Genomic DNA, 25,147 nt, shown 5'->3' with positions numbered 1-25,147 from the left:
ATTTTAGGGCACTTGAGATCTAGGGCACTTGGCCCAGGTGCCTGTCCCATTTCTCCTACTCCCCCTCGTTTTCATCCCTAGGGTCATTCTTCCAAACCGGTGCAATTTAGACATTGACATTCTCAAATTTTTTACCCAAATGTATTAATATTCTGAATACTTCACAACTTTAAGAACATATTAAAGTTGTAGAAAATCATATTTTCCCACCTCAGGTTGCAAATCGTAATCATTTTTGGTCATTATTGTGGGATGTGGGCACTATTTGGCCTCAACTCCGTTATGGACACTATGGAATTGGTCTGAACTCTAATAAAACATATTATTGTAATTAAAACATAATTTTTCTATGAATCAGATGTCCCTCACTCTAATTCAATAATTGAGAACATAAAAAATGCTGACAATATCACACATTTGCTCTTCCTCCACCTGAAATAGCATTTTTTTTAACCAAGGGCCTCCTGGACTTTGAGTTAAAGTTGTTTTAACTTCAGAATGTGAGTCAAAAAATTATATTTGTATGATCTTCTAAACATTTCAGACAACCTCCAACCATCAATAGATGATGTTTTCATAAACAATGATAAATAATTGATAAAAAATGTATACGTGTGACAGAGTTGAGCCTTGTGTGACGGAGTTGAAAATCGTAACGGAGTTGAGGAAACAAACACAGCTTACCATACCAATCTTTTTTAAACTGTCAAATCTACCCTCAGATTTTCTATACAGTCTGTCCAGAAAAAGTAAGTCTCTAGGCCATTCCAGCCAGAAGTTATGACGGTTTAAACACTTATGCTCAACTCCGTCACATTCAAACATGTAACGGAGTTGAGTGTGACGGAGTTGGATTTTTTCCTCAAGATGACCGCTGCTCCCCACATGGTGGGTAACAAAGGAGCACATGGCATGCATGAAATTAAGGTATAATATGTATACTTACAATGACAGATATAAATTTGAAAAAACAATACCTCTCTATCTTTTTTTCATGTAACTGAGTTGAGTTGTTATGATTGACGACCACAGTATCACAGTATAGATCACTGAAATAAGTTATGAAAGAGCACACTTAAATTTTGTCTGAAGTCTGTTGTCTGAAGACTTGTATGATGCAACTTCCTGTTTGTGATTTCATATGGACTGGTCCAATTTTCGGGGAAGGGGAGGGGGGTAATGATTTGTGGGACGGAGTTGAGCGAATACTAGGGGACGGGACTAAGTACTGTGATTTTACTGAAAAATCATAAATATATTTTGAACAAAAATATTGCAAACAAAAAAGCACAGACAGATGCACATTTTGATGTGGTCATTTATGTTCTTTATCTCCATTATATTGTCCATATCACAAGTACACTTTCATGGAAGGCTATTGGGGACATGAAAAAATAGGTGGTGTCAGCTGGAAAAAAGACACGTAATTTCTGATAGAAACTTAGTATTTATATATGTTTTATACTGTATTAAAGGGGACATCTTTGTGCATAAGGAGAGATGCTAAACATAGATTTTGGTGAAAGATTGGATAAAATACACTTATAAACATCAATGGGACAGAAAATGCACCGGTTTGGAAGAATGACCCCCTAACCTGATCAGGAAGCGGAGAGCCAAAAGCTGTTTTAATTTCAGCTGTAGCGCTGTTAATATGGCACTTTATTAACTTTTAATATTTTTTCAGGTATAAAGGTAACCTTAAGATCCGCAACCGGGGCTCAGTTTATCCAAATAACGCCTATTAAGAAATTTGACCCGATGTTTTCGGAGATGAGAAGAGCCGCCGCCCCCGGGGAGCAGCCTCAGCTCACAGCCCGAGAAGAGACGTGTCCGCCCGGTCAAGCTGCTGCGTCAGCCCCGGGAGAGAAACTCTCTCTGGGACGCTGCTCTGTTGAGAATCACGCCGGCTGAAATAAATCATTTAGGAAGATGTTGGTTTAATAGATGAAATCTAACAGTTGTAGCTACGCCTGTTAAGAAATTTGCTCCGAAATTTAGAGATTTCTGTCTGCCGGATCCGGAGTTTATGCCGCGTTCCATTTACCTCGGAAATCGGAAGTGGGAACTGGGAATGGCAGCCATCTTGGAATGGTAACTCGGGGGTGGTGAAGACTCTCCCACTTTCCCAGTGGGAAACCCCACTTTGAGGGGCGTTCCAGTTGAAAATTCCGACTGGGGACTGGGAAATCCCCACTTCCGAGGATAAATGGAACGCGGCATTAGGTCCGCGTTAAATAGACGCAGCCTACGGCGTAGGGTACGGCGTATTTTGTTTTTTTTATGCCACAGTTTGCAGATTGATTGTTGATGCGTGGGCTAACGTGTCTGCTGGGATTATTTTGCGAGCTTTTGCAAAAGCGTGCATTTCCGAGGCACGGCACGGCACGGAACGTGACTCTGACAGCGAGGAATTCGGACTGGCACAGCTGATTTAGCGGAGCTCTTTAATGCAGAAACAGAGGATGAGACTTAATGGGTTTGATTAATGTAAAAACTGAAATAAAGTAGCCTACAATCAAACAAAGTTTTGCTCCCGCTGTATTTTTAAATACGCACACTCCTGTGCTTGTGTGTTCTTGTGTGTGTGCCGTTTCGGTCGGTGCGCCGTGTGTGTTTTAAATACAGAAATATGACACATAAGACTGAGGCTATGCCTTTTCACACGGCGCCCGTATGGTCGCGAAAATACAGTATTTATATATGAAATGTCAGAATAGGAAATATTTTGACGACACCCCTGAAGCAGTCACACGACACCCCAGGGAGCTACTACTGAGCAGCGTTGCGTCGTCTCCTTTCACTTCCGAGTGAATCCCCTCCCCCGGGGGAAAACCCCACCCGGGGGAAATTCTCGAGCATGCGCAGACTGTAATATCCATGTCTCCGTACACATGGCATTAACAAGGCGGTTGCGACTGGCTTATCTAGGTGCTGCAAGCGGGTTGATGAATCCAGTCTGATCAGATTACTTGACTGACTTAAGGTGTTCACATGCAGTTTAAAAGTCAGTACGATGTGTGCAAATGATCTCCAACCAGTTTGAATCGCTGCATGTGCACGTACTGACTACCTGATGTGAGTCCGCTACCCGATTTGAGTCACGCATGCGCAGTTGCGTCCAACATGTGCATTTCAGTGAAGTAGTGTTGTCATTACCCGATTATTGATTAAAATGAGCGACTTTAATGTTTTCCATCATCTCCATGCCTACATGGAATCCGGAAGTTTCATCCTAGTTTGGGAAAAGCTGACAAATGGAAGATTACTCGTTCTATGAGTAATTACATCTTGAAAGGTAATTTGGCTATCATGCTTAGCTATGCTTGCTAAAAATAATATAAATATTTTTTGCCAAAAATAATATAAAGATTTTTTGCATCAATACCCTTATATAGCATAACATTCCCTGTTGTTGGACACAACTGCGCATGCGTGACTCAAATCGGGTAGCGACTCACATCAGGTAGTGACAAGGTCCCCGGTTCGTACTGCGTACTGAACCCGGACATATATTTCTTTACGGACGTTTAATTTCCACCCCTCGTATTTTGTCAGCGAGGATAGGACCCCGCAAGGGAGGATGTTGTAGATTTATTGGGCTAACAGCAGAGATTACGCTGCGACAAACAGTCTTGATAGAATATACGGAGGCGCCAAGAATAAGTCTTGCTAAAACAACAACCTCACAAACCCTCAAGTGAGATTTTCCCACTTGAGGGTATTTATTTATAGCGGTCACATCTCAGTGTATCTGTTTCCGTAGTGTAGTGGTTATCACGTTCGCCTCACACGCGAAAGGTCCCCGGTTCGAAACCGGGCGGAAACACTTTTATTTATGGTGGTTTATTGTTTGTAGCATCGACATAGAAAGTTGCATAGAATAACTTTAACAGCTAGCTTTGTGTCCGTCTCTTTCTGACTGTACAGAACTGTCTCAGAAAATTTGAATATTGTGATAAAGTCCTTTATTTTCTGTAATGCAAAAAATGTCATACATTCTGGATTCATTATAAATCTGAAATATTGCAAGCCTTTTATTATTTTAATATTGCTGATCATGGCTTACAGCTTAAGAAAACTCAAATATCCTATCTCAAAAATGTTTAATATTCTGGGAATCTTAATCTTAAACTGTAAGCCATAATCAGCAATATTAAAATAATAAAAGGCTTGCAATATTTCAGTTGATTTGTAATGAATCCAGAATGTATGACATTTTTGTTTTTTTAATTGCATTACAGAAAATAAAGAACTTTATCACAATATTCTAATTTTCTGAGACAGTCCTGTATATGTTTGTTAGTAAGCCCACAGGAACAAGCCCATTGTATGTCGATCAAAGTTAGTTTTGCTCCAAGCTCCTTCAGCCAAACCTCAAGCCCAGAGACTGCCCATAACGATAACGTGCATGTAAGAGTAGAACAAATGAGATGGTAGAAATAAAAGTTCATTCTACAAATAAACTTGCCTTGTCCAATTTGGGACCGTTAGCCTTGTATAGATTCTAAAGGATTTTACTATTTGAGTTTGTAACAATGGAATAAGATGAAGAACGTCATAAAATCACTTAGAAACATACAATTTTAATGAAATAATAACGATAACAACAATAGAAACAGCACAAATCACAATAAATGCTGACTCATATTGATAAACTTCTATTAACTTATATAAATATGTATTTACATGGTAAAATAAAACAGCAATAACAATTGTAGCTGTAAGATTAAGATGTAGAAAGGCACGTAATTACTCATATTTATAATTACAATACTAATATCTTACAATAAGATGCAGAAAGACAAACACATAAAACAGCAAAAAAAAAGTTAACCTACTAAACTAAACACAACTCCCAGTAATTAACTTTTAAGAAGCAGGACGGTCCTTGTTTTCTGTTTTTTTGCTTTTTCTGTAGCCCTTTTTCTCCAATACAGCCCTCCATTCATCATACGATTGTGTCTCTGTTTCTCCACAGTACCAGTTCCCGAAATACTGCCTGTGTGATGGAGTTTTTCGGCTTTTTTTGCACTTGCTGCAAATAACCACATCTGTCTTTCTTGTATATTTCCTTTTTCTGAATGCTGTGTGCTCTTCTACCTGTTTCCTACGTCCGCTTTCATCGTGTGCTCGTGTCTGGGTGGATGGTGACGATAATGGTATGAACGAAAGTATGTATTGTGAGGATCCAGCTGCAGCCGTCACCTGTGAGGATGCAGCCCCTGACGGGACAACGTAGCCAGGTGGCAGCTGTGACAGGAAGTGCAGCTGTGGATGGGGTTGTGGAGTTGGGAAGACGGCTTGGGGTTGTGGCTTCCCTTTCAGTTTTGCTTCCCCAGCAGTATTTGGTGGCGATATAAATTGATGAGGCGGAGGTAAACTGGCTGAAAACAGGGAGGGGCCTTTCTGTACCGCTGAAGGTAGTTTTTCTGGTCCAGCCATGGGTGGGTCTGTAGGTGGGATGCCCTGGAGCAGAATTTTTTGTTCCTGCCCCCTGCTGTGTCTGCTATACCTGTGTAAATAAATATATAAAAAGATTAGTACTTTTAAGAGGTAAAGTGAAATCTCTGTAGAGCTGTCAGCAGAAATAAAGGTGAAAGATAACACTTGATTGTTTTCATTGTACATCCATTGTTTTGGTGAAAAATTATACAGATTCTGTCATTGTTCAAATCCTTCTGTACTGAACTGTATCAGAATCAGAATCAGAAAGAAGTTTATTGCCAAGTAGTTTAACACACACAAGGAATTTGTTGTGGTGATTGGTGCAATACAAAAGAGCAAATTAAAAGAAAAAATGTACAACAAGTTGGTTCTAAAGTGCCGGAGTACTGAGTCTGTACAACCTAACACAAGTGACCTGGGACGTGCTTTAGGCCCCGTTTACACGGGGCAAAAACGGAGGCGTTTTCATGCGTTTTGGCCGTTCGTTTACACGAAAACGGAGGTCAAAGCCCCCAAAAACGATCATTTCTGAAAACTCCGGCCAAAGTGGAGATTTTCAAAAACTCAGTTTTTACGTTTGCGTCTAAACAGAGAAAACGGAGGAAAACGGAGATTTACGTCACATTATGCGACAGAAACGTCACCAGCAGCGTCATGTGTGCGACCTGTGTTTACAATTTGTTTGGCCACCGTCAATATTTTCTTTTATTTTACCTGTTTTAAATTCTCTCAGACTCTCGTTCCGTCTTGGAAGTAAAGCCTGCATAACAAATTGTAAACACAGGTCGCACACATGACGCTGCTGGTGACATTTCTGTCGCATAATGTGACGTAAATCTCAGTTTTCCTCAGTTTTCTCTGTTTAGACGCAAACGTGAAAACTGAGTTTTTGAAAATCTCCACTTTGGCCGGAGTTTTCAGAAATGATCGTTTTTGGGGGCTTTGACCTCCGTTTTCGTGTAAACGAACGGCCAAAACGCATGAAAACGCCTCCGTTTTTGCCCCGTGTAAACGGGGCCTGAGTCCTGTGGTCCTTGTTTTTTTTGGGGATAGGTATGATGGTGGAGGTTTTGAAGCAGGCTGGCACGTGGCATGTCTCCAGGGAGGTGTTGAAGATGTCTGTGAACACGGAGACCGCTGATCGGCACAGTGCTTCAGGGTGGATGGGCTCCTTTGCGGGGGTTCAGTCTTTTAAATATCTTTTAACGTCTCTCTCCAGGATAGAGAAGGGAGTCGCTGTGGTGTGGGGGGGGTGAGGATGGGGCCTCTGGGGTGTGAAGTGGTGGAGAGACTCCGGCCCCTGCTGAGGAAGGGGGGGGGGGTGCATTTGGAGAGATGGAGCTGGTGAGTGTGAATGCAGTCCCGGGGGATGGTATCAGGACTGTCCCTTTGTCTTTCGAAGCCGCAGTAGAACTCGTTCCGGTCGTTGGCTAGGTGTAAGTCAGAACTGTTGTTGTAGTTTCTCAGAGTTCAGTTGTTTAGTTCTCACTTCCTTGCTTAACGTGTACTTTGCCTGTCCTTGTCACCACTCCTGAACGCTTCTTCCTTCTGCAACTGTAGCCATCTGAGCTTTGCTGTGAACCAGGGTTGGTCATTGTTGTAACTAACCCTGTTACGTGATGGTACACAACAGTGGCGTAAATTCAGTGGAAGCTAAGGTATGGCAAGGTTACGAGTCACAGAACTTAACTAGAGTATCAATCAACACGTCCAGCAAATACTCATCACAGAAGTCTGCTATGTAACTTATCTGTCTCCAAGAACATTGGAACTTTTTCAAATGCAGTCTCGCTCACTGCAAAAACTCAAAATCTTAGCAGGAATATTTTTCTTATTTCTAGTTAAAATGTCTCATTTTTAGTCATTTTTAGTCTCATTACACTTAAAACAAGAGTCATCGCCAGAAAAATAACTTATTTGACCATTTTCACCTGTTTCAAGTAAATTTTCAATTGAAATAAGTAGAAAAATCTGCCAGTGGGACAAGATTTATCTTCTCATTACAAGCGAAAAAAATGTTCTACTTATTTTAAGTGAAAATCTACTTGAAACAGGTGAAAATTGTTGTTTTTTGAGTTTTTGAGTCTTGTCTTAAATGTAATGAGATTTTTTTTACTAAAAATTTGACATTTTACTAGACAAATATTCTTGTTAAGATTGTGAGTTTTTGCAGTGTAATAACTTGTGAAATCGATCATGTTGTTCTGATTTGCATTTGTAGTTATTTTATATGTATTAAATAATAGAATAATCAATACAAATAGACAGAGTAATTCCATAAATGTATTTAAAAAACAAACATTTACATTTTCCCCTAAAGCCAAGGTGTGGCAGCTGCCATACCTTGCCATACCCAATTGACGCCCCTGGTACACAACTGTCCTCATAGAAGCTGATGTTAGATGTCACAGCCTCTGTGTACTCATCCAAGTACATGAAGTATATGAAGTATGCTGAGGTACTCACCATTGCGTGAGTGTGGCAGCGTTTACTTCGGGGAGCTGGATGGTGGTCTCACTCATCACTCTACCGTTTCTTATCAGATGTGCTTCTACAAACGAGCCACCATTTTGAACCGGGACACCTTTTTCCCGTCACAGGGCACAGCATTTGGGTAGAGAGTCTCAGGAAGACGCCCCCACCACCCGGTTACAGTCAGGCCACTGAGCTGGACTGTGGGCCCCGATGAAAGATCTGAAAAACGCAATTTGATACATACTATTAAAACACGACTCTTTTCAGTGTTATTATTTTGTAATTAGATATTTTGAATTGTGAAGATGTTTTTTTTAAACAGTCAAGACCTTGCTCTTGCTTAGATTTATCTACCTTGGTGCTCGGATGCTTCTCTGGTGTCAGTTAAGTTCAGGCTTCCATCTGCCCTTCTCCTAAAAAAAAAGCTCTACAAGATTCAAAAATAAAATAAAAAGTGTATGAATAAATTGCAATACTACTCGTACAGTTGGAGCATCAGTCACACAGACACATACATGTTTGACTGTGTCTGTTTATTAGCTAAACAGTGAATGAATGCCTGCAAATACCATCATGGTTCCCCCAGGGGATTGTAGTTTATTCACATTCTACTATATACAGGACTGTCTCAGAAAATTAGAATATTGTGATTTTCTGTAATGCAATTACAAAAACAAAAATGTCATACATTCTGGATTCATTACAAATCAACTGAAATATTGCAAGCCTTTTATTATTTTAATATTGCTGATCATGGTTTACAGTTTAAGAAAACTCTAAAATTTAAATATCCTATCTCAAAAAATTAGAATATTCTGGGAATCTTAATCTTAAACTGTAAACCATAATCAGCAATATTAAAATAATAAAAGGCTTGCAATATTTCAGTTGATTTGTAATGAATCCAGAATGTCCAGAATGTGACATTTTTGTTTTGTTTTAGTTTAATTTCATTACAGAAAATAAATAACTTTATCACAATATTCTCATTTTCTGAGACAGTCCTGTACACTGTATTTACTTATTCATGCTATTGTTGTTAATATTAAAAACGGATTGAAAATATCTATGGCTAATAACAATGCGTTGTAAAGATGTATTGCCAATTTGGAGGAAAACTCCTTTATGTTTTGTTAGATTGATCTACAAAGTCAAATCATGCTCATCTGATTTACTCCTATATCCAATATTCAATCATTATAATTCGCCAAAGATTGTTCATAAAAAGTTGATGATCTTTTTTACTTTTGTTGCATTGCATTGCATTGCATTGCGTTTATCCGTACGTAACTTTTCATTCACAGGATTTAGCATCCGTCCCAAAACGACCTTTACGGGTAACATCACCGTTAGTAGCATGTATGTTACAGAGCTACGGCACAGATCTTCCTATAAAAACAATGCTTGCACTTACTTCGGAAATGTCCGGAAAATGTGTGGAGGGGGAGGCGATTTGCTGTAGTCGGAACAATCTATGTCCCCAGCAGCTCCGCAGCGTGGGCGGAGCCTGCACTCGTTCCTGAGCCCTGATTGGTCGGAGCTGTTATTTCTTGGATAGATGCAGGAACGTGATTGGCTGTCACCAGTACTCGAGTTGTAAAAAAAAAAAATCAGGGGGGATGGTGGATTTTTATCATATGGGGACAGATAATTTGTGCTGATTACAAATAATATAATATATTACAAATAATAGCACTGACTAAAACAGCTGCAGAAATACTGCAGGAATGACATAGCAGCAGTTAAATGCAGCCTTCTGTAAGCTTTAAATATCCACTGGGCTTACATCAAATACATCAAAACACAACAATAAAAACAGTTTTCTGAACTTATCAATATGACTCTGTCCTTCACAGGATAAGTAAAACGGATCACTGCAAAAATCCAAAATCTTAATAAGAATATTTGTCTTATTTCTAGTTAAAATGTCTCATTTTAGTAAAAAAAATCTCATTACACTTAAAATAACTTCATCACTGGAAAAAACAATTTTCACCTGTTTCAAGTAGATTTTCACTTAAAATAAGTAGAAAAATCTGCCAGTGGAACAAGATTTTATTGCTTGTAATGAGAAGATAAATCTTGTCCCACTGGCAGATTTTTCTACTTATTTCAAGTGAAAATTTACTTGAAACAGGTGAAAATTGTCAAATAAGTTATTTTTCTGGTGATGACTCTAAATGTTGAAATAGCAGTAAAACCACATTCATTGATGAAATGACATAAGGGGGGATGATTTTGACCGTTTTTATTACATCCCCCCTCAACTCGAGTACTGGCTGTCACAACCAAGAATAACCAAGAATAACCTACAAGCCCTGCCCATTCTTCTCTGGTGGGGGGGCGGCGGGGAGAGCGGCCGATTCTGGGAAATGTCGCCATCTACTGGACGAATAAATGCACTGCAACAACAAACGGAGAGGAGGGGAAACGCGTTCTAGATAAAACCATAATATGGTTTATACCTTAATATGGTTTATATTAAATGTGTTTCTCTTTCAGATACGTGGACGTGGAGAACAACTAGACTAGAAGTGTAACATATTAGAAAAAGTACGACAATGTAGGGAATTATGTCCTTACTTACCGAAGGCGACGACGAGACGAGCCAGGCGTGTGATTGGCTGGTGGAAATTTGAAACAATTTGAAATAGAGAAGATGGATCTCAGGGAGGTGGCCAGAAGCGGAGGGAACATGGATGTCAGTGCAATCCTCCTCCAAGAGGTATAATATACAATTGCAAAAAAAAAAGAACACACTGTGTTTCCGCCCGGTTTCGAACCGGGGACCTTTCGCGTGTTAGGCGAACGTGATAACCACTACACTACGGAAACGGTTGGACGGCGGGTCCACTTCCCCCAAAATGACAGGGGTGTACACAACCGAACACAGTTATGCAAGAAAAGCAAAAGAAAAGAAAACAATCAAATTCTGATAACAAAGAAAAAACACTCAATAAACTATTCATTAAGAAACTCAATGTGTTCGTTTTTGGGTGTTTAGAGTCGGGTGTTTAAAGCCGTCATCAGGTCCATTTAATTTAGACCAAAGTGCAACAGGACTGCAGTTTAAGGAAAGACAGCTGACGTGAGGAAAAATGCAGAGAACTTGAACGCGTTTGTGAATTAAAATATTTAACTTTTTATAATATCAAGGGAATGAGAAATATTATGAAGTACATGTATCTTGTTCTCAATGTTCACCGTCATGTAGGCCCAATCCTGAGAGTGACGAAAAATACAATCTGAAACCGTTAAAGGTGATGTATAAAACTTATTTCAGATAGAAAACTCAAGCGTAATTCACTTTAAAAACAATTCCTGATGAATGCGAAACATCAAAATTCAAGGCCTAGATTGAAAATATGGGTGCAGTCAAAACATCCAGTCACATTAGTTAAATATAAATTGCGGACTGGGATTCTCCCTCTGGCCATAGAAACAGGTAGGTATAACTCTGTTCCTGAAGAGGAAAGATTGTCTAGTGTTTGTGATTTAAATGTTTTTGAAGATTAACTTCATTTTTTTGTTTTATTGTCCATTATATGATGAAGCCAGGCAGCTTTTATTTCAGAAAATGCAAGATTTGAAACCTGAGTTGTTTTGGACTGAGGATGATGTTAAGTTGGAATGGTTTTTCAGAGAGGAGGTTTTCTCTATAGCTACCTTTATAAAGAGAGCCTGGAAACAGAGAAAGGACAAATTATATGGAAACTGTATATAATAAAAGGCTTGCAATATTTCAGTTGATTTGTAATGAATCCAGAATGTATGACATTTTTGTTTTTGTAATTGCATTACAGAAAATCACAATATTCAAATTTTCTGAGACAGTTCTGGACATCTTGTATAGGATTTGGAACTTGTTTCACGTCGAGGGATGTTTTTTGAGAGGACGCAGTGAAGGAGTCTTCAGATAGTAAAGAGGAAAAACTAAAGCATGTTTCCGCCCGGTTTCGAACCGGGGACCTTTCGCGTGTGAGGCGAACGTGATAACCACTACACTACGGAAACTTGTGAAAGGGCAAGACATGACGTATACCATGACGTGTAGGGGACGTGATAAGCCTTTTCCCAGCGCTCATATGTTTAAAAATTCTCAAAAATACCTCATCCACCACCAGGGAAAGTTGACTGAAAATAGATGGATAGATATTTATGCTTCTCATATGGGGAACAAATTCTTTAATCAATGTTAAAAACGTTTCTATTCGCCACTGCTTTTTATCATAATAATATGATATGATATATGATAATAAACACACTGCAATTGAAATTAAATTTTGTGCATTTATTATTCTTAGTCTTATTCTGTTTTAATTTGTACTGCTTAATCTTACTGGTTTCTTTTCAATTCTATTTCCTACATGTTAATGTTTCTTTGGCATCTTGTTTTCAAAGGTTTATGCTCCAAGTAAAGCAGTTTGAACTGCCTTCTACATGAAGTGTCCCCTACAAATAAACTTGCCTCAGGCAATGGTTCTGAACGCATCTCAGTTCAATAACCATCTTGCACAGCAGTGTGGATACAGTCTGGATCGACTCCACAAGTTTACTAAAGCGTTGCAAGCTTTTTACCCAATATTGAAACAGGAATGTTTGGCTTAATTTTGCATCAATGATTATGTATAGTAGTAATGCTGGTTTCATCAGCTGCTTCCTCTGATACTAATGTGGCTCTTGATGCTCATGGACCATCTGCTTTCTCCAAAAAATACACCTGCATAATTTAGTCTACTTCTGAGTAAGCCATGTCAAAGTTGTTGTATTTTTACGACACTACAAATCAGCCCAATAACATTCACTGTGTCACGCTTGCGTCAGATAAAAATAATTGACCATGTTAAAATATTCAACTTTGCAGCAGAAATAAACATTTGGAAACACATGGAAACTCCCCACAGAAAGACTCCTGCTGGGCCCGGGAGTCAAACCAGGAACCTTTTTGCTTTGAGGCAGCAGTGCTAGCCACCAAGTGGACCTGATGGACCGCTATCACTAACACGATAACACGAGAACCAAGCATCGTTTAAAAGCAGCAGTCATTTCTTATTTTGCCAACAAATCGTTTGAAACGCTCATTTAGGATTGATATTCGGCAGTGAAACTTGAAACGAGGATGTTTAGACAGATTTGATCAGAATTAATCAGAATTAATGTAAAGTAACATAAATTAGCATCATAGGTTTTGACATGCTGTTTTCTCGTAGCAAGAAGGTTCCAGGTTCAAATCCCTGCAGGGGTCTTTTCCAGGTGGAGCGTGCATGTGTGGGTTTCCTCCAGGCACCCCCGCGCCCACCACAGTCCAGAAACAAGCAATGGTGAAACTTGAGATTCAGGATCATGAAAAAGTTTTTTTTGTGAATATTCAAAACTTTATATTTAGGGTTAAAACACTAATGAATATACGACGGAGTATTAGGGCCAAACTAAGACAAAAAAAAATTGGAAATTACGAGAATAAAGTCATAATATAATGAGAATAAAGTCGTAAAATTACGAGAATAAAGTCGTAATGTTGCGAGAATAAAGTCGTAATAGAATAAAGTCGTAATATTATGAGAATAAAGTCGTAATATTATGAGAATAAAGTCGTAATATTACGAGAATAAAGGCGTAAAATTCCGAGAATAAAGTCGTAAAATTCCGAGAATAAAGTTGTGACATTACGAGAATAAAGTCGTAATGAATAAAGTGGTAATTTATGAGAATAAAGTCATAATATTATGAAAATAAAGTGGTAATTTATGAGAACTCTAACAGGAAGAGCAGTCTTCTCCCTGTGTTAAAATGAAGAATATTGAGCATCTTGTGAAGTTATATTTATATATTTATAATTTATTACAACTTTATTCTCGTAATATTACGACTTTATTCTCGTAATATTATGACTTTATTCTCATAATTTTACGACTTTATTCTCATTACATTATGACTTTATTCTCGTAATTTCCTTTTTTTGTTTTTTTGTTTGGCCCTAATACTCCGTCGTATGAATACACGCGTCTTCTCTGAAGTTTTATTTCTCGATATTTGTTGCAACGGTGCAGGAAGTTCACCACTGTGGGTTTGTTTGTTGTGTCACAGCCATTTTGTTCCTGTTTTCTGTTGCTACAATTTTGGAAATCACAAGAGATGAAAGCTTGCATGAGTGACACACACACACACACACACACACACACACACACACACACACACACACACACACACACAGCCAGGACGGAGCTGTAGCGAGATGAGGTTTCCCCTCTGAACTGTTGAGTAAATATTTCAGGGGAAATTCTACATCCACATCATTTCTTCACATCTAACAGCTACTGAAGTCAAAACCTGACAAAAACGCTGGTTCCAGTTTCTAGTAAATGTTTTTGGTGCCGTTTCACAGAAATTATATCTGCGGCTGGTGGCGGCGTTTAAAACTTTAGGAGTTGTGTTGTTGCTGTTCTTGACTTGTTCATGGCTGATATTTGATGAGATGAATGAAAGCGTGACAGCAGGAGGACGACTTACATCTGATCCTGCAGGTGCTTTCATCAGTTTAGCTGCATTTATCCTCAGTGGTCTTTGTTTCATTTAAATTGTTGTTTTATTATTGCTGCAGGTGAAAGTCCCAGGATTCACTTCCTTGTTTCTTTTTTCTCCGTGAAGAGGTTTTATGACTTTCAAACACTTGGAAAAGAGGAACTTGTTTGGTGCCGATGACGCGCTCGCTCGCTCGCTCCGTATAAAAGCTTCACGTCTCCTGGTTTTGGTTCAGTTTGACCTTCAGTCAGCTGTGCTTCACCATGGAGGAGATCTACGTCAGACACGTGGAGCTTCTGGGCCTCGAGAAACGCTTCTTCCCAAGTCAACACTTCGTAAGCCTGAAAACGTCCTTTTTAACCCCATAAATTATGTTTAAAAGACCTAAGATGCTCTTAAAATCTTCAAATTCAGAGCAGAGCAGCTTTATAAACTAAAACTACTGGACCAGGGACAGAATTCAGTTGGGACGAGTTTCTGCATCTGTGGATGTGATGTGTGAATGTGGTGCAGGGTTTAGTGCGTGATGTGTCTGACATGCTGACGCGCCTGCAGGTGTACATGCTGATGGTGAAATGGAGCGACCTCACCGAGAAGCTGATCTACAGGACCTACCCTGAAATCCACACCTTCCACGTGAGTACTCGCACGTCCCACCACGGGAAGATCCCGGCTCTCCTGAGGAGCCAGAAGTAAAAACGAGTGCAGCTACACATTCTATGTTTTGGTCACAGAAATCCCTGAAGGAGATGTTTCCCATCGAGTCTGGTCAGATACAGAAGAAGGACAGAATCATCCCCTCATTACCAGGTAAAAACAGTTTGGGTTTCGTCCACACCGCTCAGCTGCAGACTAGAACCGACCAACGTGGAAAACAGAGGCACCCTGTCGGTGTAAAACCCCTCTGGTGCTGCAATCATTTTTCAGGAAGCACCTGCGAATAACAAACCATGTGGTTGAGTCCACTTCTCCTTTTTCTTCAGAGGGCATCAAAGCAGAAATCCACCTGAGTCTATATTTGGCTCTTTAGTAACATCTTAAGTTAAATTCAGGAACAGATGGGTCAGTAACGCATGACGAAGCGTGACCGAGACTATTTATAGACTGAAAGTAAAAGATTAAAAGACCACTTCCATCAGTGATGCCCCTTTCTGGATGTTTCTGCAGATTTTGACTGCTTTCTCTTTTTATGCCACCTTTCTTTAGTAAAAAGTCTTGTTTACTAACGGGACCATCACAAGTTCTTCTTCTTCTTCAGTTGTTTCTACCCACATTTTGCCCGAAGAGACAGCGTACAGGTTCCAGCGGACCCTGAAAGGTGGACGGTGTGGAGTAGGGCTGCACGATTAATCGTTAAAAAATCGCGATCTCGATTCATGCTTGAATGCAATCTCATTTCCAAATGACGACGATTTAAATTTTTTTTTTTTTTTTTTTTTTTGGATGTGTATTGTTTTTATGTTCAATGTCAGCTGTTACAAAGTTGATGCCAGTCTTTTATCAGGCACCATCATATTTTTTGTAACGTTTACCTTTTGTATCGGCAGCTTCTTAATAGCAGCAAAAGGCAATGGGGGGTTCATCCCAGCCAGAGGAATAATTTGTTGCCTCAGAACTACAGGATCTGTTACAAGTCCCCTTTCTGAAAGGGTGTTCAACTCAGGGAGGAACAAATATTGTTCAAAATTGTTATTATTGTTTAAATTATTCAAAGGTTTGTGTCAAGAAGACAAGAGATGTTTATTGTTATTATATTTTTGTTCAGCTGTTGCAAAGTTAAAGTAATAAGTGCAATAAATTTTATATTGGGAAAAAATCGTGAGAGAATCGTGATCTCAATTCTAAGCAAAAAAATCGTGATTCTCATTTTGTCCAGAATCGTGCAGCCATAGTGTGGAGTTTCTTTACAAACAGGAACCAGGTGCTAACAGCAGAGATCAAGAAACGTGCGGATCTGAGTGTTCACTGTTGCCGTTTTGTTCCTCTTCAGACTCTCGGGGATTTTCATGGAAACAGTTCCTCTATTCTCTCCATCACTCTACCGAAACATTTGTAAAGCACTTGTTGCAATGTGAAGAAGCAGAAGTGAGGACAGAACCTCAGCTGTGATGCAACTGCAGCACCATCTTGAACTTGCCATTGGTGCAGATGAAGACAAGCATGCTGGGAAGTCCACAAAGCTGTTTGGTGCTATGAACAGCAGAACCTGGTCACGATTGCCGTAGCAGAGTCGCTTCTACTGTGGCTACATCGACACTACAAAATGGAGTGTACTAACTGCCATATGACAATGTAGTATATAATGCAGTACATACTGCAGTATGTACTGCATTATATACTCAGTGGTACTGTACTTAAGTACATATCCAGAGGATTTGTACTTTACTTGAGTATTAGATTTCTTTGGTACTTATTACTCTTACTTGAATACATTTCCAAGACAAATATTTTTACTTTTACTCGAGTAAATTTCTAGGAAGGCTGAAAAGTACTCGTTACTTTCAGGTCTGCTCTTTTTTCTTCTTCCCTAAAATCCTATTGGACACAAGCTGTTTTTGTCAAAGGAGGAGACCTATCACAGTGCACGCTCTCCACTGGGATGTACGTAAAGCGGAAATACGTCAAGCCTCCTCAAAACGATACCGCCAAAGTAGCCTGCGTTTGTCAAGACAGAGCCGCAACAAGTCAAGACAGAGCCGCAACAATGGCTACGCCTGCTTTTTTTGTAAAACAGTGGTCTTTGAGGGGGATCCAGACTTAGTTGGATGGTGCAGGTTCATTTGGTTTCAGTTCATGATTGTGAATAAACTCTTATGATCCCATTCATTTGATTTGTTTTTGGTGTTTCTGCAGGTTTTATATAACATTGTGGTTCTAAAAGCAGCACATCAGTGCAGCTGGTTTCAAAGAGTTAATTCTCAGAAACAAGAGTTAAAAGATCCTTAAATTAATTTAGAAAAAATATAGTAATTTGATGTGGAAAATAAGAAATTTACTCTTACTCTTACTTTTACTTAAAGTAAATTTAAAAGCATTTACTTTTGGATACTTAAGTACCTTTAAAAGCAAGTACTTTTCTACTCTTACTCGAGTAATATTTTGACTGAGCTACTTTTACTTGTAACGGAGTAAATTTTCACCAGTAGTATTTGTACTCTTACTCAAGTACTGGGGTTGAGTACTCTGTCCACCTCTGGTTGAACGGCACTCTAAAGCTCTGTATTTTGTAATAATAAAGGGGTTTTTTCCATGTCCGTATTAACTGAATCTGTAACCTGCTTCTCACCTGGAACCGCTCTCTCCTGCATGTAACGTCAGCGCCACGCTGGGTGGACAGCCAGAAGTCCAGAGAAACCAGGAAGATCACCTTGGTCCAGTACTGCCACTCACTCGTCAACTTGCCGTCTCACATTTCCCGCTGCAAACTTCTCACCAGCTTCTTCAAGGTCCGACCCGAGGATGAAAACCCGCCGGCGCCAAACACGTCAGTGACTCGCACGTCTGCTCTCGTTACAGCTAACTGAAGTAAACAGGTCGGTGTCTGCGTTTCCCTGGAGAACACGTGAAAACTGATATGTTTTTCTTCCTCAGACTGAGAAGAAACGAGACATTTGTGGAGTCCAGGGACCTGGCCAGAGGCGTCGCCTCCGGTAGGAGTCCTTTTATAGCTTCTTTATGAACTAAGTTGTAAAACGAATTAGATTCTTTGTGTTTACATGCTGTCAATTTTTGCTGTAAATCTGTTGTGATGCTCGTCTGTCCAACACCATCAAAGTCTGGAACAACAACACGCAGAATACGATGGTCCGTGGTCGCAACCACTAAAAGGGAAAGGGGCAAAAGAAGAAGACATTTATTCCCATGAGTTTTCATAATATGCTTAATTGTGGGTTTTCCCCTACGGTCCTACAACACGCCTGCTAGCCTGACTGATAAGTCAACGTTACCAAATTCACCGCGTGACAACGTTCAAAGCAAGAAAAGCGGCAGTTCCTCCACTGACCACTAGGGTCGGAATCCAAACCCAGCATAATTAGGGGTGTGGTCTTTTGATTGAAAACCATCTCTGTTAGTCTTGGTTTCAGCTCCGACAACACGCAGTAGCAGCTCTTAAAATGAAGATTTTTGGACAGATTTGACCAGGAGTGAATGGAAATTTAGGTATCCATAAGCTAGGTCAGCCAAGCTAAGATGGCTAACTGTTCCAGGCCTAAAAGCGCTCATGAGCAAGCCTGCGGGTGACGTCACAGGAGGGGTTTGTCCTGTTCTTCTTATACAGTCTCTGGTCAGCAGCCTCTAGTCGACAGTTCATCACGATCTGCGATGGTCGTGTACCTCATCGCTCGTTCACTGCTTAACTAGACAAAAGTCATCTCACAGGTAGCCTGCGCCGCTCGATTCTTCACCTCAGTCCGCTGCCAGATCAACAACTCCTGGTTCATATTTGCTCATGTCACTTCTCATTTTTCTGATGAAATGTGGTCGAGAGCAGCTGCGTGACCAGAGTCATTTTGACAGAGAGATGCCAGTGTCTTGTAGTTCAGGGAAGCTTTATAATTCTGGTGGAGAAAAGAAATGAGTTCTCCTTCTGCTTTTCTGCACGCACACAGCTTTAACTATTTGTTTACTTTTGCTTCTGTGCTCACATGTGATACATCTGGATACATCTGGATCCATTCATTCCTATGTCAACCTCCACAATCTCTGAAATAGTTGTAAAACTAATTTTGGTGATTAAAGACTACAAGTGTAGGTTGTTAAAAAAGTTTCTCTCCAGCGTCACCAATTAACGGACGATATCATTAGCACCGAGCCAACCGTTATGCAAAGAAATGCACGTCCTCTCTTTGAACACTAGGGGGGCGTGCTCGGTACAGATTAACGGCACACAAGAGAAAACGACTCAAGAAAGTTTGTTTTTTTTTAATCAATCAAATTATCCAGCGGTTGCAGGTGATGTCTCTGTTTCATATTTTGCAGAGATTTCTGGTCCCATCATCCTGGATACCTACAGAGTCGTTGCAGACTTCGAAAAGACGTCCAAACACGAGATCAACGTGCACACAGACGACCTTGTTGAAATTGTGGAGAAAAACCAGAACGGTGAGCGGGGAAAAAAAACATAAAAGTTCCTCTCTACAGGATCAATGAACGATGCAATTGAAAAATGATTAGAAAGTAAGAATAGGGCTTGGTCACCAAGGTGCATTCTGGGACGCGGCGGCCGTGTTGGCAGCCTCGTGAGTGTAAACAAACAGCAGTGTAGTAGCACCAAGTGAACAGACGGAACGCAAAAAAAAGATGTTAAAATGCCGGAAAGCATCTGGAATTTACCGGGATACCTTAAACAAGGAAGCCAGGGACCGGTATACGGAGAAAATAATGATTATTAACGGTCTGGATCCATATGAAATCCCTACTAAAGAGTGGAGCTCCGACGAGGATTTACTGCCGCAGTTCTGCACAACCCACGTGTTAGGCTAGCTTGTTTAGTGTTTGGCAGCTGCTTTGGTAAATGTTTGACTCGCCATGTGTTTCAATAAATTTATATAATAGTACAACAGTACAGTACATGTTTTGTACTACTCTTACTTTTTTCTTTTTTTTTTGACTGCTATATTATACTGAAGAGGCTCCGAGGCGTGAGCAATATCTTTGTTTTCCTCGAGATAATATTTTTTCTCTGCAGCTACAAATAGAGTTAATATTTTTTCCTCAACAAACTTGTTTTATCTGAAGATTGGGGTTAATTGCACCGCAGAGAGCTGGCCAGCAACTGCGTTTAGCTCGAGAAGAATCGGGAATAACACCCGTGTGTGAATGATCCAACCCCGGTCGTTATGAGTTTTGTTTGTGGTTTACTGTGGAAGGTTATGTTTGGTCGTCTTACAGCGGCGATCCAAGCGAGCTGACGACTCTTTTACTCTGTTATCTCAGATACTTGGCCTCCGTGGTTCTGCCTCCGAGCAGGAAAGCAGTGAAAAGTTAAACCATTAGCGATCTTTTCCCCACGTCTGTTATGTGTGGAGCTGCAGCTGCAGCTACAACACAGCAACGGGTTACCATGGTTACAGAATAACGGAAAGTAACGATTACAAGTACCGGTAGGCTAAGACACAACGAAGTACACAGTGTACACAGTGCGCAGTGGTCCGAAGAGCAGCTAAGGTAGCTTCCAACACGGCGGCTCCGCCAGGTGATGACGTCAAGACGACCAAGCCCTGCCACCACTGCTCCAAGTGCTGCAGAAGTCCAGGTGTGAGACGCAGACGGGAAGTGAAACTCAATGCTCACAAAGCAGGCTCTTCAAAAATATAATTCTTAAGTATTTAAACAAAAGTGTTTTGGGCTTTTTTAGTGTGAAACTCTGATGCTGTTTCTCATCTATTTAAAGATGAGACATGAGCAGAAACCACAGGTTATTTAATACGTTACTACCTAAACAATAACATCTAGAGTTTAAACGTGATTACCGCTTAATCCTGGCTGTCAGGTTTGCTCATTGTGCCTATTTGTTGTTTTTAACCAGCTTTGGGCAGAGTCAACATGCGTTCACACTAACCCACTCTTCAAAAAAACCTAAAGTGACAGTTAAATTGTTGCGTGTTAGACTTGTTGTTGAAGTGCTGTGTTGCTGCCGCCGTCCTCAGGCTGGTGGTTCTGCCAGTGCGAGTCCAAACGAGGCTGGATTCCTGCGTCCTACCTGGAGCCTCTGGACGGACCCGACGAGTCTGAGGATGCTGACCCCGACTACGAAGGCAAGCGTTATTCTGTAAAGGATCATTGAGTCATGTGACCTTGTGTGTTTATTTATCTGAAGCGGTATGTGTCCCTGCAGGGGAACTTCACGTCACCATCCACGCTTACAAGGCAGAACAGGAGGATGAGATTTCTCTGGACCTGGGAGAATCTGTCGAGGTCATTCACAAACTGCTGGACGGCTGGTGGGTCGTCAGGTACCATATCACGCTCAGACACTCAGGAATACAGTCTGTTCTCTGGACGTTCTCATCTGTGACAACTCACTGATTAAGTAAGGTAGAATTTATTTCCATGTCAGCATGCTATAAAACTCATCCAGATGCTTTTAATGCTGCTTTGTGCAGGAAAGGAGACGAGACAGGTCATTTCCCCTCCATGTTCCTGCAGAAGGCTGGTAAAAAGGTTACAGTAAGGACGACCCCCCAAGGACAGAGACCTCCACCGCGCAGGTACGCTACAATGCTGCTGTATTATTGGGAAGGTGGGATTCAGGGTGCCCCTGGTCCAAATATGGTATCTCAACGCAGACTGGTTCTGGGCAAGGTCCCAAAAAGGGTCTCCATAGTTCAGAGCAGTTTCCGTAGTGTAGTGGTTATCACGTTCGCCTCACACGCGAAAGGTCCCCGGTTCGAAACCGGGCGGAAACACAGAGGACTCCTTTTCTCTTCTGTGTGAGTTTGCAGGCCAGAGCTTGAGATAAAGATAGATCTGTCTACACCTGTTTGCGTACTCATCTTTGTAGGGCAACAGTTGTGTCTGTGTCTCTCCTTTCTCTGTCTGTTTGACCTTATGAACCAGGTCCTCAAGGTTTCTTCCCTCCTAAAGGGGAGGTTTTCTGGCCCCTGTTTGGCTTAACGTTTTTCTCGCACTAGGGGAGTTTTTACCTGCCATTGTTTATGTTTATGTAAAAATTGCTCGGGTGTCATGTTCTGGGTCTATAGACAACTTCTGTTGTAATAGCAGAGGTGTACCAGAGTACTCGACCCCAGTACTTGAGTAAGAGTACAAATACTACTGGTCAAAATTTACTCTGTTACAAGTAAAAGTAGCTCAGTCAAAATATTACTCAAGTAAGAGTAGAAAAGTACTTGCTTTTAAAGGTACTTAAGTATCCAAAAGTAAATGCTTTTAAATTTACTTTAAGTAAAAGTAAGAGTAAGAGTAAATTTCTTATTTTCCACATCAGTAAATTACTATATTTTTTCTAAATTAATTTAAGGATCTTTTAACTCTTGTTTCTGAGAATTAACTCTTTGAAACCAGCTGCACTGATGTGCTGCTTTTAGAACCACAATGATGCAGAGTTTATTAACAATCATGAATCATGAGTCCGGCTCATTATCAGACTCAGACGACTCAGCGGATTGTCTTTTTTCTCCTGACGCAGGCGTAGCCATTGTTGCGGCTATCTCTTCACTTGTTGCGGCTCTGTCTTGACAAACGCAGGCTACTTTGGCGGTATCGTTTTGAGGAGGCTTGACGTATTTCCGTTTTACGTACATCCCAGTGGAGAGCGTGCACTGTGATAGATCTCCTCCTTTGACAAAAACAGCTTGTGTCCAATAGGATTTTAGGGAAGAAGAAAAAAGAGCAGACCTGAAAGTAACGAGTACTTTTCAGCCTTCCTAGAAATTTACTCGAGTAAAAGTAAAAATATTTGTCTTGGAAATGTATTCAAGTAAGAGTAAGTACCAAAGAAATCTAATACTCAAGTAAAGTACAAATCCTCTGGATATGTACTTAAGTACAGTACTCAAGTAAATTTACTCCGTTACTGTCCACCACTGTGTAATAGACGCTATATAAATAAAATTGAATTGAATTGAAATAAAGTGTGATTCCTAAACCATTGTGATGAGCTTCAACAAGGTACAGAGATATCTCGTCTGGAGTAATGACGCCAGGGCTTTACCACACAGCCAGCTTTGAGGTAGAGGCTCATAGGTGAGCACTTGGTGGCCAAGTCTTTGGTCAGACACACCTTTGTCACAAAGTATCTAGGCTGCATGTGTAAATCAGAATTTGTTCTTAAATTGCTTGCCTGGGTAAATAAAGGTTAAATAAAAAAAATAAAAAAGTCTGTGTTGGAACCCTTGATCCCAGTTGCTGAAACTGGCTGTCGGGACATGGATTGTTACTTCATTAGTGGGGAAGGCTATTGAGCTCACTGGTTGAGTCATTGGTTGAGTATCTGGTCAGGATGTCTTCAAAGGGACCCCCTGGAGAGTTTATCTCTCTCCAATGGCCTGGGAGACTGCTCTGCTTCATGAAGTAATCCCTTTGTATCTGAGGAAAGAACCTGATTGAATTAAAGTGGAGGTTTTCAACTTTACAGAGAACCTTTCCAAACCTTCCACATTCTGTTTGTGTCCTCCTCCGTCTGCTGTAGGTCCACCATCAGAAACGCCAAGAGCATCCACAACAAATCTCGCCAGCGGCTCACCCAGGACACCTATCGCAGGAACAGCCGCCGTTACCTCCAGCAGAAGAGCAGCCACCTCGCTTCTCCACACAGGAACTCCAACAGCTCCGCTAAGTCGCCGCTGAGGGAGAGGAAAAACCAGGGTAACAGAGCCATGTTCTGATGGACTTGGTTGTTGCATGTTAAATCTGAACGACTCAAGTGCATTTTTTTTTTCTATCTTGCTCGTTTCGGCTCCACAGATAACATTCCCCGGCTGTCTCGCTCCAGTTCTGAGACCGAGCCGAAGAAGGAGGCTCCGGTTATCCCTCCCCGGCCCAGCGCCGAGCTCATCCTGGAGCGCTGCACTGACAACACGCGCAAGAAAGTCAGCGTCCACAAGTCCAGTTCTGGCTCTGCAAGTTAGCACCAGCTCTCATCTGGTGTGGCAATGTCCTTCATCGTTACCAGATCAGCTGGAGGCAGGAAGTTCATGTTTTCCAGCATTATAGTATTTTTTTGTTCTGTCTTGAGGTTTCTGAGAAATACATAGAAAATGTTTGACATTGTGGGATAATACTGAAATACTCTTATTACTGCTTGATGGTGAAGAGACTCTTTCCGTTACCTGAACAGGCCCTTAGCTCAGCACAAAGACTGGAAACAAGCAAAAATCTGACCAAAAATCTGACCAAAAATGTTCAAACCCACCTACAGTTGACCGTTCATTTGACCTTGTGAGTTGTCTTGCAACACCATTCTGGATAGACTGCAAACGACTGAATTCAGATTTGCTGAAAGGGGAGAATAATACATTCAAGTAATCAATTTATGGGGATATGATAGCATGGATGAGCATTTCCAACTCATCATTGGATAATACTGAAGTTTATTATTTCTAAATGAAGGAACTAAGACCTGGTCACACGTTTGATATGGGTGTTGAGGGAGAGCAACTGATCAGAAATCACCCCTAAATACGTAGATTGGTGTGAACATCTGCAGATCATGGCACAATAGCTTGTTTGATTACTGGTATAAAATCATATGGCACAACAATGATGGCCTCTGTCTAATCAGGATTTCTGCTGCAAACAACCTTCCAGTTTTTGATAGTGTTCAATTGAGTATGCATGACAACTTACTGATATCACTGGGCTTAAATGAAAAATATAATTGGATATTGTCAGCATGGAATTGATGCGGAACATTAAAACAGTTCATGCTTATTAAAGGCAATAAACAAAATGTTGGGAGAAGAGCAGTGGTCCCAAAACAGAGACTTGGAACTCAGGAGAGGAGTCAGATATGGATATTTACTAGCCCAAAGCCTTACTGTTTTTTTTTGTTTCCAATGTTTAAAATAAGCTAATCCTTTCCCTTCATACACAATCAATCATCTCATTTAAATTTATTACCTAAAGTCTGTTTAGCTCCAATCTGAAGTAGTGAAGTGTGATGTAGTCGGTGAAATGCATCTCGTAGAAATTAATGAAGATATTTGCTTAGAATGTCAGTTTGTACGTCTTGTTTTCATTT

At 40.6% G+C, this 25,147-nt stretch overlaps 1 protein-coding gene and 4 non-coding genes across 5 annotated transcripts; 3 read left to right on the top strand and 2 right to left on the bottom strand.

Annotated features, from left to right (window-relative positions):
- Positions 1-3,756: 3,756 nt before the first annotated feature.
- trnav-cac (transfer RNA valine (anticodon CAC)) lies at positions 3,757-3,829 on the top strand. The gene has a single exon. It is a non-coding gene; the product is annotated as a tRNA-Val (tRNA).
- Positions 3,830-10,685: 6,856 nt separating this feature from the next.
- trnav-aac (transfer RNA valine (anticodon AAC)) lies at positions 10,686-10,758 on the bottom strand. Its single transcript has one exon. It is a non-coding gene; the product is annotated as a tRNA-Val (tRNA).
- Positions 10,759-11,864: 1,106 nt separating this feature from the next.
- trnav-cac (transfer RNA valine (anticodon CAC)) lies at positions 11,865-11,937 on the bottom strand. Its single transcript has one exon. It is a non-coding gene; the product is annotated as a tRNA-Val (tRNA).
- A 2,754-nt stretch (positions 11,938-14,691) lies between these two features.
- Positions 14,692-25,126, top strand: ncf1 (neutrophil cytosolic factor 1). The gene is made up of 11 exons (XM_061739123.1): positions 14,692-14,780; positions 15,001-15,081; positions 15,180-15,255; positions 17,764-17,929; positions 18,037-18,095; positions 19,426-19,548; positions 21,096-21,203; positions 21,284-21,401; positions 21,552-21,656; positions 23,597-23,772; positions 23,872-25,126. Exons 1-11 carry the CDS (start codon positions 14,709-14,711, stop codon positions 24,033-24,035), a joined length of 1,248 nt encoding a protein of 415 aa, XP_061595107.1. The 5' UTR covers positions 14,692-14,708; the 3' UTR covers positions 24,036-25,126.
- On the top strand, positions 21,782-21,854 carry trnav-cac (transfer RNA valine (anticodon CAC)). Its single transcript has one exon. It is a non-coding gene; the product is annotated as a tRNA-Val (tRNA).
- Positions 25,127-25,147: the final 21 nt, after the last annotated feature.

Source organism: Cololabis saira, chromosome 14 (assembly GCF_033807715.1).
Source record: "Cololabis saira isolate AMF1-May2022 chromosome 14, fColSai1.1, whole genome shotgun sequence".
NCBI classification, from domain to species: Eukaryota; Metazoa; Chordata; class Actinopteri; order Beloniformes; family Belonidae; genus Cololabis; species Cololabis saira.
The sequence above is the reverse complement of the archived record's forward strand: the minus strand, read 5'-3'. Positions and strand labels throughout refer to the sequence as shown.